At 37.4% G+C, this 16,153-nt stretch overlaps 1 protein-coding gene across 1 annotated transcript in view; it reads right to left on the reverse strand.

The window, feature by feature from the left end:
- Positions 1–16,153, reverse strand: part of EXOC4 (exocyst complex component 4) — a 797,583-nt gene that overhangs the window by 134,400 nt on the left and 647,030 nt on the right. The window contains exon 13 of the mRNA XM_003920983.4: positions 7,912–8,067. Within this exon, the coding sequence (XP_003921032.1) occupies positions 7,912–8,067 (156 nt within the window). The remainder of the gene's footprint in view (positions 1–7,911; positions 8,068–16,153) is intronic.

Below are 16,153 nucleotides of genomic sequence, written 5' to 3' on the forward strand. Positions count from 1 at the left end.
AAATAACTCAATAATTAAAAATAGCTACAAAATGTCCTTTAGTCTCTCTTCCCTATTCAAGACTGCATCACCCTCTACCCTAAACTTAATGTAATTTATTTTATATCATTTTTATATCTCATTCCCCCATCTTCTTTTTAACAATGATTATTACTTTTTCTTTGGATTGATTAATCAAACACATAACTCAGAGGAAAATAAGACAGGCAGTTTGAAAGCACCTATATTCAACATATTATTTTCCCCCCAAATATAGCTGGATATTCTGTTTAGTAACCTGTTATTGGAAGGGAGAGAACCTATAACAATATATTAGGTATAACATAATAAATACCAATGATAACAAAATATAGAGTCAAAATGCTTATGTGATAAATGTCTGTGACATTAGCATAAAATGACTCAAATACGAGTCAAGATTATGATGATCAATGAAAATGAAGGAATAGTTCAAATGTTAAAAACCACAAATTCCGGATCCATTTTTAGGCTGGTCAGTCATAGTGTGGTGGCTCTGGAAGTCAGATTACCTAGAGTCAAATTCTAGCCCTGTCACTTAGTGGCTCGGTGAACTTGGGGAAGTCACTTACTTCCTTTGCACCTTAGTTTCCTCATATGTTGAGTAGGAATAATAATTCCTGAACATTTGTACTGCTGCTATACAGTGTCAGCCACTGAAAACTCTTACTGCTGTGACTGCTGGAACAGACTGCACAATCTTAATTCTTTATTGTGCATCTTGCAAGACTAATCTGGAGGTTTTATATGTTGCTTGACTTTTGTCACTTGAAAATTCTGCTCCAGGTCCTGCCAATCACACCTATCCACTTAAGGATTTTCAAACTCAGCTCTAGAGAACAGATTCTTTTCCTTTCATTCAGGGTGTGAATGAAATGGGGGTAACAATTGGGGGGGGGCCTGTTTTTCTAACACGCATGGCCTCCCTAGCTCCTTCTCTGTTCCCTTTGCTTCCCCCAACACCTTATCTCTCTCTTAATTACATCTCCAGAAAGCAGGAATGCCTTTTAACAGCAGATACTCATTGATCTCAAAAGGATAAATATATACATAGATACGGCAGGTGCAAAGACAATGGGCTAGAAAGCCTGCTCTCAGCTTCTTTGGGAATAAAAGGATATTTTCTTTTTCTTTTTTCTATGAAAGCCCTTGCTTGACCTATTTTTTTCCCCCTCCATTCAAAGTTAAGCCTGGAAATAATACATTTTATTTTTTAGTTAAAAAACAAGAATAGAAAAGAGCCTCATTTAGTAATGAAGGGAACGTAACCTTTATTCAATGCAAAGGGCACTGGATTCTATATTCATCTATGTGCCAAGCAGCCCTCTGAGCTTTAAAAACTAATTATAGGGGGAGATTGTGACTTTTCAGTCTTTTTGGCTCATGCCATATTCTACAGTACTCTAAAGTGCTAAATCAAGGCACTCTATCAAGTCTACTACACCGGAATATCAATGAAGAGTGTCCTCTTCTACTTACCTGTGCTTTCAACTTCTAACTGGGATAGAGAACATGACAGGTCAAAAGGAAAGAGTCAATCATATACCAAATAGACCTACAAGTTATTTTTCTTCTGTTAAGGCAAATACAGTTAGTTTTTCAAGCCATGTCTACATGCAAAAACATAGACAAATCCTTTAGGTATAATGTTCAGCAAAATAAATCAGATGCTATGATTAAATTTATATAAAATTCAAAGACAAGCAAATCTAAAACCATGCTGATGAAAGTCGGAATAGCTGTTACTTTGACAGCAGGACTTTTGGTGATGCTAGAAGAACTGTGTATTTTGATCTGGGATGGTATATAATGAGATATAACATTACATTTAGTTATACACTTAAGATTATACTTGACTTCATGTATTAAGAAATGTACATTTAATTTGTTTTGCCTTCAAATTTACAATGGAAAGTGATATAATTCAGTGAGCAAAACAAGAATAAAGAAAGCCAGGATCTTGACTCTAGCTTTTCGAAATCAGAAGCATGAGGTGGTAAAAACTCATTTCTTTGCTTCAGTATTCTCTTGTCTGGAATGGGGCTAGAAATCGTTCCCTTCAATTTAAGCTGTTGAAGATATGCAGTAAGACTGATGGAAAATCCCATTGCCAAGCATAAAATGTAATTAAAAAGTTACACAAAAATAAGCTGAGGAACAAGAAGATGATGTATAGTCATTTAAAAAATCTGTAAAGTTGGGAAAAAGTAATTTTTCTTCCAGAAACTGCTTGTAACACAACTATGAAGGTTGCCAGCTGTAGTTAGATGAGTATGCTTACAGAGAAGGAGTGGGGGTTCACCCAGGCCTCTTCCAAATCTGGCAGTGGGAAAATATTATGATAATACTGTGAAAAAGTGGAGCCTTGTGGCCTGACCTTTGTCCTAAGGTCACTTTAATTATGTCAACTCAGGGCTCTAACCAATCAATCTCTCAATCATTCTTTACTTGTCTTGATAGGGAAAAAAAAATCCTGAAGTTACTCTCTACACTATAGCCATGACAACACGATGCAAATTAAGGGAAGAGTAACAGGTAGAGGAAATAAAAATGTAAGAGCTTATAATTTATTTCAGATGCTGGGGAAAAATATATTCAGCACAATAAAGGTTTTAGAAGAAAATGTCTCTGTGACTTTGACATAATCATAGATTTCTTAAACTGGATTCAAAATGTCCTGTCCATAAAAAATAACAAATTAGATTAAAACTTTACAAAGTCTGTTTAGTAAAAGGTATCATTAAGAGAGTAAAAAATGCAACCTATACAGTGGGAGAAGATCTGTTTGTCTACCTATCTATCACAAAGATGTTACAGCCAGATATACAAAGAACTCTTAAAAATCACTGGAGAAAAGACAGACAAGCTAATTAAAATGGGCAATAGATTTTAACAAATATGTTACAAAAGAGGATATCCAAATGGCAAATATATAAACTGCATAAAAATGTGTTCCAGTTCATTATTTAAGAGATAAATGCATATTAAATGACAATGAGATCCCCTTTCAAACCTGCTAGGCTGGCTAAAATAAAAAATTAAGTGCTAAGATATGGCACTTAATTTACGGTGAGATATGGAGCAACTAGAACTCTCATACAACACTGTAAGAGTGTAAACTCTTACCACTTTTTTGGAAAATTATTTGGCAGTGTATACTAAAACTCAACATACACGTACTCTGTTACCCAGAAATTCTTCTCCTAGAATATACTCAACCAAAATGCAGGTACATGGTTATCAAAAAAAGAAAAAAAAAAAACGACTAGAATATTCACAACAGCACTATTTGAAATAGTTCCAAGTGTCCGTCAGCAGAATGAATTAATACACAATTACATGTATGTATACATATATACACACACATAGACACACATATGTATATACTTTTAAAAACCTTGTGTAGTCACATAATGAAATACAATACAGTCTGGAGTAGTGAGAACCTATATACAACAATATGGATGAATTTTGCTCACGTAATGTACAACATAAGAAGCCAGTCATAAATATAAATTATATATATATATATATTGCACAATTCAATTTATTTACGGTCCAAAAACAGATTAAACTTGCCTAGTTGTTACATGTCAGCTAGGGTAACTTTTGAAGAGGCAGGCAGTAACCAGAAGGAAGGACAAGAAGGCCCTTTGTTGCTATGTTCTCTTTCTTATTGCTAATGTTCTATTTCTTGATCTGAATATTGGTTACAAAAGCGAAAAGTGTAAAAATTGGCAAAGCTATGACTTTGATATGTGCACATTCTTGTATATTTATTATGCTTCATTAAAAGTATGTATATATAATAAATAGCCAATAAAAAGCAAACTACAGGTAACGTAAGAAGAGATGAAAACTCTAAGAAAAAATCAAGAGGAAATGTTAGAAATAAACAAACACTGTAACAGAAATGAAGAGTGCCTCTGGTGGGCTCTGCAATAGACTGGATATGGCCAAGGAAAGAACTGGTGACACTGAAGAAATGTCAATAGAAACTTCCAAAACTAAACCACAAAGAGAAAGAAGAAGAAAACAACAGAATATCTGAGAACTGTAAGATAGTTAAAAAACACATAATCCAAGAACTATGAGGCAGTTTAAAAACATATAAGATATGCATAATGGGAATATCAGAAGGAGAAGAAAGATAAAAAGGAACAGAAGAAATATCTGAAGCAGTAGTAACTGAAAACTATCCCAAATCAATTATAGATACCAAACCGCAGATCCAGGAAGCTCAAAAACAACAAGCAGGATAAACGCCACAAATTCTACACTTAGGCGTACCATATTCAAAGTATGCAAACTCAAAGACAAAAACAAACAAACAAACAAAAAATATCTTTAAAGAAACCAGAGGGGAAAAAAATTCTATAGAGAGGAACAAGGATAAGAATTGTATCAGATCTCGCTTCAGAAATTACGCAGGCAAGAAGAGAGTGGAGTGAAATATTTAATTGTTAAAAGAAAAACAGCCATCAATTTTGATGTTTAATTTTATATGTCAGCTTGACTGGGCTAAGAGATGCCCAGCTAACTGATATAACATTTCTGGTGTTCTGTGAGGGAGTTTCTAGAAGAGATTAGCATTTTACTCAGTAAACTTAGTAAAGATGATCCTTCCTCACCAATGTGGATGGCTATCCCCCAATCCACTGAGGGCCCGAATAGAACAGAAAGGTGGAGGATGGGTAAATTTATTCTCTGTAAGCTGGAGCAGAACATCCATTTTCTCTTGTCCTCAGATATTGTAGCTCCTGGTTCTTAGGCCTTCAGACTCCATAACTTAAACTAGCCCCACCCTCCACCCCTGTTCTCAGGTCTTTGGACTTGGAATAAATTACACCACTGACTCGCCTTGTTCTCCAGCTTGCAAATGGTGGATGGTAGAACTTCTCAGCCTCATAATTTAATAAGCCAATTCCTATAATCAGTCAATCAATCAATCAATCTATCCATCACTCCATCCTATTGGGTCTGTTTCTCTGCAAAGACTTGACTAATACATCAGTCTAGATTTCTGTACCCAGTGAAATTACCCTTTAAGTGAAGAAAAAATAAACACGTTCTCAGACAAATAAGAACTGAAGGAATTTGCTGCCAGTAGATCTGCCTTGCAATAAACGTTAAAAGAACTTCTTCAGAGAGAAGAAAAATGACACAGATCAGAAATCTAGATCTACACTGAGAAAGGAAGACCATTAGGGAAGAAATAAACCAAGGTAAAAATAAACCTTTTCTAATTCTTACTTATTCCAACAGTGTGTTCATCATAATAACACCACCACTTAGTCAATGATTCTAGCTTATGGATAAATGAAATCAGTGACAGCAATGGTACAAAGGATGGGGAGGAGGAATTTAGAATACTCTGTTACAAGGTCCTTGCACTGCCTGTGTAGTGGTACAGTGTTATTGAAAGCAGACTCGGATTAGTTATAAATGTAAACTACAAATGCAAAGAGTAAAAAAAAAAGTGTAACTAACATGGTAAAAGATGAGAAAAAATGAAATCATACAAAATAATTAAAACAAGAGAAGGCAGAAAAAAAGCACAATCCATAAATAAGAAAACATATATTGATTAAAACTTCTGCTCTGCAAAAGACATCATAAAGAGAAAGAAAAGGCAAACCACAGGCTGGGAGAAAATCTTTGCAAAATACTTACCGGATAAAGGATTGCTACTCAAAATATACAAATGACTCTTAAAACTGAACAAGAAAACCCATAACCTAATTAAAAAGTAGGCAAAAGATCTGAATAAACACCTCGCCAAAGATATACAGACAGCAAATAAGCATAAGAAAAGATGTTCATCATCACATGTCCTTAGGAAACTGCAAATTAATACAGTAAGACATCACTACACATCCACAAGAATGGCTAAAATCCACAACACTGACAGCATCAAATGTTAGCAAGGATGTGTAGAAACAGGAGCTCTTCTTCCTTGCTGGTAGGAATGTGAAATGATACCACCACTTTGTAATACATTTTGGCAGTTTCTTATAGAACTAAACATACTTTACCTTATGATCCAGCAATCACATTCTTTGGTATTTACTCAAATGAGTTAAAAACTTGCATCCACACAAAACCCTGCACACAAATTATTTATAGCAGCTTTGTTCTTAATTGCCAAAACTTGAAAGCAACTAAGATAGCCTTTGATAGATGAGTGAAAAAACAAACTGTGGTACATCTATGAAGTGGAACATAATTCAGAGACAAAAAGAAATGAGCAATAATACCACAAAAAAACATGGAGGAAACTTAAATGCATGTTGCTAAGCAAAAGAAGTCACTCTCAAGAGGCAACATCTGTATGATTTCAACTATGTAACATTCTGCAAAAGATAAAATGATGGAGACAATAAAAAGATCAGTAGTTGCCAGTGGTTCAGGGTGCTGAGGGAGGGAGGGATGAAAAGGAAGAACACAGGGAGTTTTTAGGGCAGCAAAATTAATACTCTGCATAATACTGTAATGGTGGATATATTCCTTACACATGTGTCAAAACCCATATATGTGGAACATGAGGAGTGATCCTTAAACTATAGACTTTAGTCATTAATAATGTATCAGTATTAGCTCATCAATTAAAACAAATATACCACATGAATGCAAGATGTTAAAAACAGAGGAAATGGTTGGCGGAGGTATAAGGGGATGGTGGCTCTTTGTACTTCCTGTTCAAATTTTTCTGTAAACCTAAAATTGCACCCCCCCCCAAAAAAAAAGGTGGGAAGAGAGAGTTTTCTTGTATCAATTAACCTAGCTCACAAGTTTATTTGAGATAATGCAAATAATAAGGAACAGAAACATAAACAGCAAGGATTTAGGCTAAATTACACATGTACTTTTGAGTATCATGGTTTTGAGAAAGTTTAGCAGGACGCTATAGAAAATTTTCAAACTAAAAAGTTGGAAAGAAATCAGTCACTGTAGTGTATGAACACAGGTGAACCTTGTGAGCAGTAAAGATTTGTCTACAGTTGCACAGCTTGAGAGGGAGAAATGAGAACGCAGTTCTGTGATGAATTAAAACATTGGCATTTCTCCTTTCGTTCCTCTTCCAGTGTTTGTTTCTTTAAAATGCTTTTATTTTATTTTTACGACTTATTCATTCACTTAGATAGGCAAAAGAAAATAATACTAAGCTTAACTTTGATGTGACAAAGTAATACCACCCTTGTTTTTCTACTTTACACAGCTCTAAAGTGACAGAGGTAAAAATGTTTCACTGTGGCAAGCCAGCCATATGGAAATGAGTAGCTTCATCAAATTACGGCATATTTTCATGGCTAAGTAAATAATTTAAATAGAACAAAGGCAAGTGTTGAGTGATGAAGTTAAAAGAAAGACTCTACTTTTGTGAAAACACAGAGCACAAGCACAGATAATACAATGTACGTAAACACAGGCTCAGGAAGCATATTTGTATTTTCCAGAAAGTCCAACTAATAGTTCTATGAACTGAAGAACATGTTAACAATTATATTCTGTATGGACAAACTTATTTTACTCTCATGTTTGAAAAGGTATGGCCCACATTGGGGCTATAAACAGCTTTGCTGAATGAATGAATGAATGAATGATATTTTTTCTCTAAGAGGAAAGAAGAATGTATATATTAAAAGATATTTTAACCCAATTTAGCAATGCTCCAAATCTGACTCACATTAATTTTTTTCCTTCTAAAGTTTTGAGCTCAAGGCACACTTGCATGGGAAATGAGGTGAGGCAGGAGGAAAACACATTTTACTAAGTTCAACTAATTGCTGCTTGATTTTCAGAACTGGCCAAAATTTCATGTAAGAAAAGATTAGCTAAACAGATGTGCTTTCTTTCCATGTTTAGCACAACTTAGAGAAATGGACCTTTTACCTGATGAAATCTTCTTCCTCTTCTCTCTTTGGCCTCAGCTGTTTGGGTTGAGCCATATTCATCCAGTTTGGTAGAGATTTCAAGAGTCTGCTGATATCATCATCTTTTGCCCAGGATGCACTGATGACAAGTTTTTCCTCGGACTGGACAATACCCCTAAACACAGTCAATAGAAAAGAGACGCTGCAGCATGACATCTGGTATTCAGTTAGCATTTTCAGCTACCTTTGCTGCAGAAAAAAGATATCACACTCATGTCTTTTTTGAACATACTCCATTATCTGAGTTGGAGTCAGTGATACCCATTAATAGGTCACATTACTGGGAAACATTCTTAGTTTCTTAATCGTTGAAAAATCATGATTGTTGATAATACTAATTAGTTCCTTTTACCGTAGTTGATCCCTTAGGATAAATAAAAGTGCATGGTATATATATTTGAGGGGGGAGCTTTTAAGAAAATGTTGAATAAAAAGTGGGATAACCATGTAAAAGAATGCTATTAAGTGACAACATAAGTAGTACCTGAAAGATGACAGAAGTGTTACTAAAGGTTGTACTCTGACTTCTTGGTTTAAACTATCAATTAGTTCTAGTTGAGGGTATTGTTCGAACTATGGACACCCCTCTCTTCACAGCCAATCCGCCATCATAAAGAAACCCTCAGCCCCAGATGTCAGACAGAAAAAGCCTTTGATTACTACCATTTCCAGCAGGCTCTGACTAGTGACCTAGAGCTGACACGCTTTGAGTCTTTTAATAGGGCCCATGGGTTAGCTATTAACACTGCTATTACCAGAATGTTACCTGTAAATTCGTCTTAAATGTTCAACTTCAACTTTTTAAAGAGCTTTTCTTTCTGTTCAACGGTTGTCACTATAACGAATTTCAATGATCTAAATATCCTCCTCAGCAATACTAGGTGACAGAAATGACATTTATTTATGAAGGGAGTGCCAATTAGCTGGCTACCCCTCTGGAGCTGACCAAGACTCCATTAGATTGTCCCCATCACAGGCAGGAATCTCCTTTGGTACAGGGGTCACTCTGGGGGACACTATGCACTTCCAAACAAACAATATATATGGCATATATGTACGTATGATAGCTCCTTGACCCAACAGACAATTAATGTTTATAGAAAAAATAAGGTGAAGCCTAGGTCAGGTGCAGTGGCTCACAGCTATGACTACAGCACTTTGGCAGGCTGAGGTGGAGGGATTGCTTGAGGCCAGGAATTCAGGACTGATCATCTCTACAAAACAAAAACAAAAGTTGAAGCCTACAAACCTTGAGTTGTGACAGACTGACTTAAGATAACATAGTTTCATGTTGTAGGGCAGGGGTCCCCAATCCTTGAGCCACAGACTGGTCCTGGTCCTTGGCCTATTAGGAACAGGGCAGCACAGCAGGAGGTGAGCAGCAGGCCAGTGAGCATGACTACCTGAGATCCATCTCCTGTCAGATCAGCGGTGGCATTAGATTCTCATAGGAGCACACACTCTATTGTAAACTGTGCATGCGAGGGATCTAGATTGCAAGCTTCTTGTGAGAATCTAATGTCTGATGATCTGAGGTGAAACAATTTCATCCTGAAACCATCCCATCCCCCTCTGGTGTCTAAAAGGTTGGGGACCACTGTTGTAGGGAGCAATATTAACCTGGTTCTTTTAAAATGAATTCGAATAAATAAGAGAGCTATTTATTTGCTCTCTTATTCTTCTACAGTTTTGAGCTCAAGGCACACTACTTACATGGGAAATGGGGTGAGGCAGGAGGAAAACCGATTCTAGAATTCTTCTAACTCATTATAAGGAATGTTTTCTCATAGTGACTATGGTCAGAGACACAAAAATTGGTTTACAGAAACTTCTTCCTGCTAATCTCTCAAATTACTTTCTTATTGCTATTTTCTATTCCCTCTTTTGTTATTTCCTTATATATTTTCTGCAATATTTATGGACTAATCCAGCAATCTAACTTTTACCATCTTATACTTGCACTGCAATCTTATAGCACGGTACCAACTCAGATACGAGATTCTGTGGCAGGTGTACCCTCAGTGTTCTCTGGCACTGTTTATACCTGTCTCTGATCAGGTTCCTCTCCCCATTTATATTAGTACCTATCTCTTTAAAAACATTTGCCTTTTCTGTATGTCCTCATTGCTTATCCCCCGTATCCTTCCTATCTGATAGAGAAAGGAAGCGACCTAATTACATACTTTCAAATATTTGACTTCTTAACCCCAACAGAAATATGTTCAAATCTGTTTCATCATCACTCATTTCCAGTAATTCCTCTATGTAGGCTCTTGGGGATCTTTTCTCCCTGACTTATCTCCCCTTTTCCACTATGTATTCCCTAATCTTCTGTTATTTTTTAAATGAATGAATGAATAAATGAATGAATCTCTTTCCTACATTTTTCTCTAACAAAGCTGCTCCCTCTCCTTCAAAGGTATTAATCAAAGGAGCCACCTAAACTAACTGACTTCACTGCCTCATCTTTCATTTATGAAATCTCTCTCCAAGGTCTACTTTATGATTTAACCCCTCTACTGCTTTTTTGAAAAATTTACAGTTATTATATTTTTGATTTCTAGATTTTCTATTTGGCTCTTTACAAATCTACTAGCTTTTCCCTTCTAAAATGTCCTGTTCTTGTATCATGGAATCTGGTCTTTTAAAAAATCTTGAATGTTTTAGAAAACAATTTTTAGGTTCCTTTTATGAAGTGGCTTTATATTCTTTGGTAGTTCTCATAGATATCAAGTGTCCTATTTGTTGCATCTGCCTTCTTTTCTAATGATGATGCATTTCCTTATGTGGTCTGCTACTCTGGTCTGGAAGCCCTACTCAATGGGACTTGTCCTCTACAGGAATCCTGCATTTGCCCTGAATTTTCAAGGTATCACTATGAGGTAGTCTGCATTTGCCTCTCCTGACTCCTACGAGTTCCACTGGTTCCAAATAGGTTTATAATTTTTGTTTTTCTTTTCTTTTCTTTTCTTTTTTGGCTTAAGGCTTTTTCTCCCTATACAGGTAGTACAAACTGAGGTTCTTACTTGCACATATCACATGAGCTGTGGGATTCTGATTTCTTTTGGGGGCTACTTTTCTACTCCAGGTTGGGTGGCTCCTTCTTAAGTCCCAAGTTTCCTTGGTTCCATTCATGAGTGAACTAAGAAATACGAATGAAAACAGTCCCTTGCATAACTTCTGCATAGATAAAGCTCCCTCCCTGCCTGAAAGATGTCAAAAGGCTAGCCTCTATTTGACCTCTGTATGTGGCCCTGAAACCTTTGTAGCCCACTCAACTTCCACATGTGCCTGTTTCTGTGGCTTTGATTTCTTCTATCATTCATGGCATCTGGAGAATTCTCTTTCATCCTTTTGAGTTTGGTTACATATCTAAAATACATTTGAAGTTATAATTTTGTTTTTATCCAGAGTTTCTATAAGTTAGAAGCAAGAAAAGGGCTTTTAAAATCTATTCACTTCAAACTTTTGACAGGAAATCAAAATCCAGTCTTAAATCAACTGCAATCAGGGTTTTAGAATCATTATTCCACTGAATTGCTCCACCAACCGATAAGCACTTTTTATTTTATTCTTTGCACTCTTTGACTATTCTAAAGCATCCAAAACTTTTGATTACTCTCTTCTTGAAATATTACTCTTTTGCTTTCCACATCATGTTCTTTACCTATCATCCTAACCTTTCTTAGCCAAACAGATGGCTCTTTTTCTCTGTCCATACTTTAAATGGTGTGTTCCACAGAATTCTGCATTTCCCACTTGGGCAGTCTCATCTTCTTGCCCAACTTGAGCCACCTATATTCTGATGACTCTGAAATGATTATCTCTAGGGCAGCCCTCTCTTCTAAGTTGCCTATCTGCATAGCCAAAGGCTTACTGTAGAACTTTACTTGAAAGTTCTATCCACACTTCAAGTTAAAATGAGTCAAGAAGACTTCAATTACTAATTCTCTCTCTCCCACTAAGTATCTAATGTTCCCTCTTCATGCCATCCCGTTATTAGAGTCAGGAACGCAGAGTCATCCTAATTACCCAGTCACCACATCTTGTCAATTCCCCCTCCTTAATATCTTAATAAATCTGTCATTTCCTGTCCACGTTCACTGCTATTAACCTATATTTAAACTCTTATCATTTTTCACTTGGACTTCGCAATAACCTTGTAACTGGGCTTCTTGCCTACAGCTACAAGACCATCAGTTCAACTCACCACACCAGTCAGAAGAGTCATTTTTCTAAACTACAAATACAATCCTGCTATAACCCTTCTTACAAGTCTTCCGTGACTCCTAATTCCAGGTAAGACCAAGGCTAGACTTAGCAAGCCATGAACATCTATCTTTCTAGCCTCACCTCCTGGTATTCCTTTCCTCCTTGTGTCTGTTCACTATTCCTAGCCAATCCCTTGCCTGTGCTGGTTGAACACACTACCCATAATGAGTATTCCAAAATTTGCCAAATAGGATCTCTAATTTCCTGCTTCTGTGCATCGTCTCCATCTAGAAAGCCTTTTTCTCTTCCTCCTGGTTTGCCTCTACTTATCAAGCGCTGTCCCAGTGCCTCCCTTGATCCATTTGAGTCCTCTTTTTTTGTGCCTCATCACTCCTATACCAGAGGTTTTCAACCTTGACTGCACATTAGAATCACTTGGGGAAGCTATTTAAAAACACAGATGCCCACGCTGTAACCAAGACCAAGTAAATCACAGTCTCTGGGGTGTGAGATCCAGGCAACTGAATCTTCTGGAGTTTCCCATGTGATTTAAATGGGCACTCGAGGGCCACAACCTTTGCATTTGCCAACCTCCATTTTCACTGGTCCTACTACACGTTTTTTGCAAGATGGTATCCCATACTGGATGATGAGTTCTCTGAGGACAAACTTGATTTTTTACTAGCTTTTGTGTCCCCTGTGCCTAGCACAATACGTGGTATTTGGAAGGCATATAAGAACTTAAGTAGAGGCAAAAAGAAGCCCTCTTTAATTTCAAAAGTCGAGATAACTTATTACACTACAACTATCTTAATGGTTTCCGTTTTCTTCCCTGCACTAAACAACTTCGATGAGCTGTCAAGTCATTTGGCATTCAACCAAATCACAGATCACTCTGCGCCATGCCTTTCACCTTGCCTCTCTGGATTCAATACAAATCAGGATAATGAATACAGGTGTGTGCCCCTCTGAAAAAACCCAACATAAAATAGTCCTGACTCATAAAACAAATGAATCAAAGAGAGATTCTTGACAAGCCTCCCCCTTCTAGGCTACTTATTCCTAGGTGGCCTATTATTGGAAAGTCTCCTCAAAAACGCACTTTCTCTGTGAAGAATTTGTTGACTATGTCAGCCTACAATGATCTCTCCCTTTGGAAACAAAACAAAAACTCTCCTTTTACGCTTATCCATAACTTCCCAATTAGCACTCTGTCTGATATAATGGGGTAGGCAAGCCATGACCTGTGGACCAAACCTACCCATAAGCTGTCTTTGTATGTCCTGTAAGCTAACAATGGCATTGACATTACAATTTTTTTAAAAATAAAAGAACAATAGTTTTCTGACATGTGGAAATTATATAAAATTTCAATTTCACCGTTCTTATCTACAAAGAATCTTGGCTGGGTGGTTCAATTCGTCTTAGACCCACACTGTAGGTCAAATTCCGTTCCACAGAGTTAGAAGCCCAAGCCCAACTCATTTTTCCAGGATCTGCATCTTTGAGCTCACCCATGCTGGCATACGTCTGCCCTCAGCTTCAGGAAAGAGTTGGATCTTTAGGTGTAAGATGGTATCATATATTTTGAGGGGCTAGAATTTTCTATTTTAGCATTAGCTGAAATAAAACAATTAGGTTAGGTTGGATGAAACTAAAGGTACTCACACTATTTACTTACATCTTTTTTAAAGAACTGGATTAACTCAGTAATTCAAGATTATGTTGTCTCTACTATGCATGGATCCCATTTTATTAAAGAACAGTTGGCTGAGAGAGGTGGCTCATGCCTGTAATCCCAGCACTTTGGGAGGCCGAGGTGGGCGGATCACTAGGTCAAGAGATTGAGACCATCCTGACCAACATGGTGAAACCTGTCGCTACTAAAAACACAAAAATTAGCTGGGCATGGTGGCACATGCCTGTAGTCCCAGCTACTTGGGAGGCTGAGGAAGAAGAATTGCTTGAACCCGGGAGGCAGAGGTTGCAGTGAGCCGAGATCGTGCCACTGCATTCCACCCGGTGCCTGACACCTGGCATCAAAGAAAGACTCTGTCTCAAAAAAAAAGAAAAGTTATCCAAATTAACTAAAATGCTACTAACATACTGCCCTCAACAATAAATTTATTAGTACATACTGGAATGAGCATCAATCCCAAAAGTAATCCCCAAAATTTTAATTTGAAATATTGACATTGATCAGCAATATACAATTATCCTAAAGAAAATTTTTGACTCAAGTGGCAAGTTCCCACCCTGATTAATTACATTATTTGTTTTTGATTTTCTGATAAACCAGATCATGTAGGTTACAGAACTCCAGGACATATTCAAATAGCCTCAAAAAAGGAGAGCTACATCTCCAACAATTTTTCCAAAGCAGGAGCAAGGTTAATCATCCCTACCAGAACCATAATCTACTCATTAATTCACAGCTCAATGGGCCACAGACAGAGCCATCTGTGTAACTATTTGTATCTGTTCCCAGGAGGAAAAGGAAAATAGGTGTACCTTTTGGTACAGGTGATAAGGCTGCCAAGAGAAAGGTTCACCCTCGAGATACGGCTGAGTGAATTTCATTCAGAAAACATCTGCTGGTGTCGCCTGGCTCTGATGTGTACTGCTTCCTCTCTGGAACAGTTGGGAAGTGTGAGTGTGCATGGTCCCTGGACACAGCTGGGGTGCTGAGTCTTTCATTAGGTAAACAACCAGGAGCAGGTGAGGCTAATTGGATTCAACTGTTTGGTGACAGCCAGGGCATGGTGTTTGCTTTCCCAGACTGAATCTTTCAAGATACTTCAAAAACTAGGAGCCAAGTTTGACAAATGAACCCTGGACAAACCTGGTCCAAATTAAAGTGCCATCGTCCAAATTTGACTGGGAATGACTGGCCCTACAGTAGATGAAACTGCAGTGAAATGTCCAGCAACACAAGTGACAATGACAATTAGGGATGCAAAGATAATTGTATTATGCTGCCAAATAAAACAAACACAAAATGACAACCAAAAAGTCAGTTAAGATAGAGCAGGATACATAGGAAAAGAGGAGAGAAACACCAGAACATCTTTGATATCATACTGAATGCAGGTTGGAGAGCTTTATGACAGTGTGTATGTCTACCTGAGAATGACAACTTCTGATAACTCTGGAGAAAGCCCAAGGAACAGAAACCATCCAAGAGGACCCAGGAAAACAGCTTTGGAGTGACAGTTTACAAAAGGTAACTCTTGGGGATAATTTAGTAACAACCTTTAAATAGACAAGTTCTCATACAAAGGGTCATAACTGTTTAATGTTTAAAAGATCAAGAAGAAAAAAAATTATACTGTAACAGAGGCAGTGGACCAAGAATTCACATAAAATCTGTCTCGGCCTGCGGTGGTTCACGCCTGTAATCACAGCACTTTGGGAGGACGAGATGGGTGGATCACCTGAGGTCAGGAATTTGAGACCAGCCTGGTTCACGTGGTAAAACCCTATCTCTACCAAAAATACAAAATTAGCTGGGTGTGGTGGTGCATGCCTGTGATCTCAGCTACTTGGGAGGCAGGAGAATTGCTTGAACCTAGGAGGCAGAGGTTGCAGTGAGCTGAGATCACACCATTGTACTCCAGCCTGGGCAACAAGAGCAAAACTCTGTCTCAAAAAAAAAAATCTGTCTCAATCGTCAAATGTTCAGATTTTTCTTATGATAAAGCAAATTTAAATATATCCTGTGTTTGAATATTAAGATCTTTATAAACAGATCTCAGAGCAGGTAACTCCTTATTTAAACCCTGCATGTCTTCCCACTGAGCTGAGAATAAAATTCAAATTCTCTCGCCTCAAAATCCTTTATCAATGCTTCTTAATCCTGGCTGCACATGAAAATATCTGGGAAGCATTTAAAAAATATATCCATTTCACAGGCTGAAGTGGGGCTCAGTCTGGATATGTCTTAAGCTCCCATGTGATTCTCATGTGCAGCCAGAAATGACCCAAATGAT

Source organism: Saimiri boliviensis, chromosome 10 (genome assembly GCF_048565385.1).
Source record: "Saimiri boliviensis isolate mSaiBol1 chromosome 10, mSaiBol1.pri, whole genome shotgun sequence".
Taxonomy (NCBI): Eukaryota; Metazoa; Chordata; class Mammalia; order Primates; family Cebidae; genus Saimiri; species Saimiri boliviensis.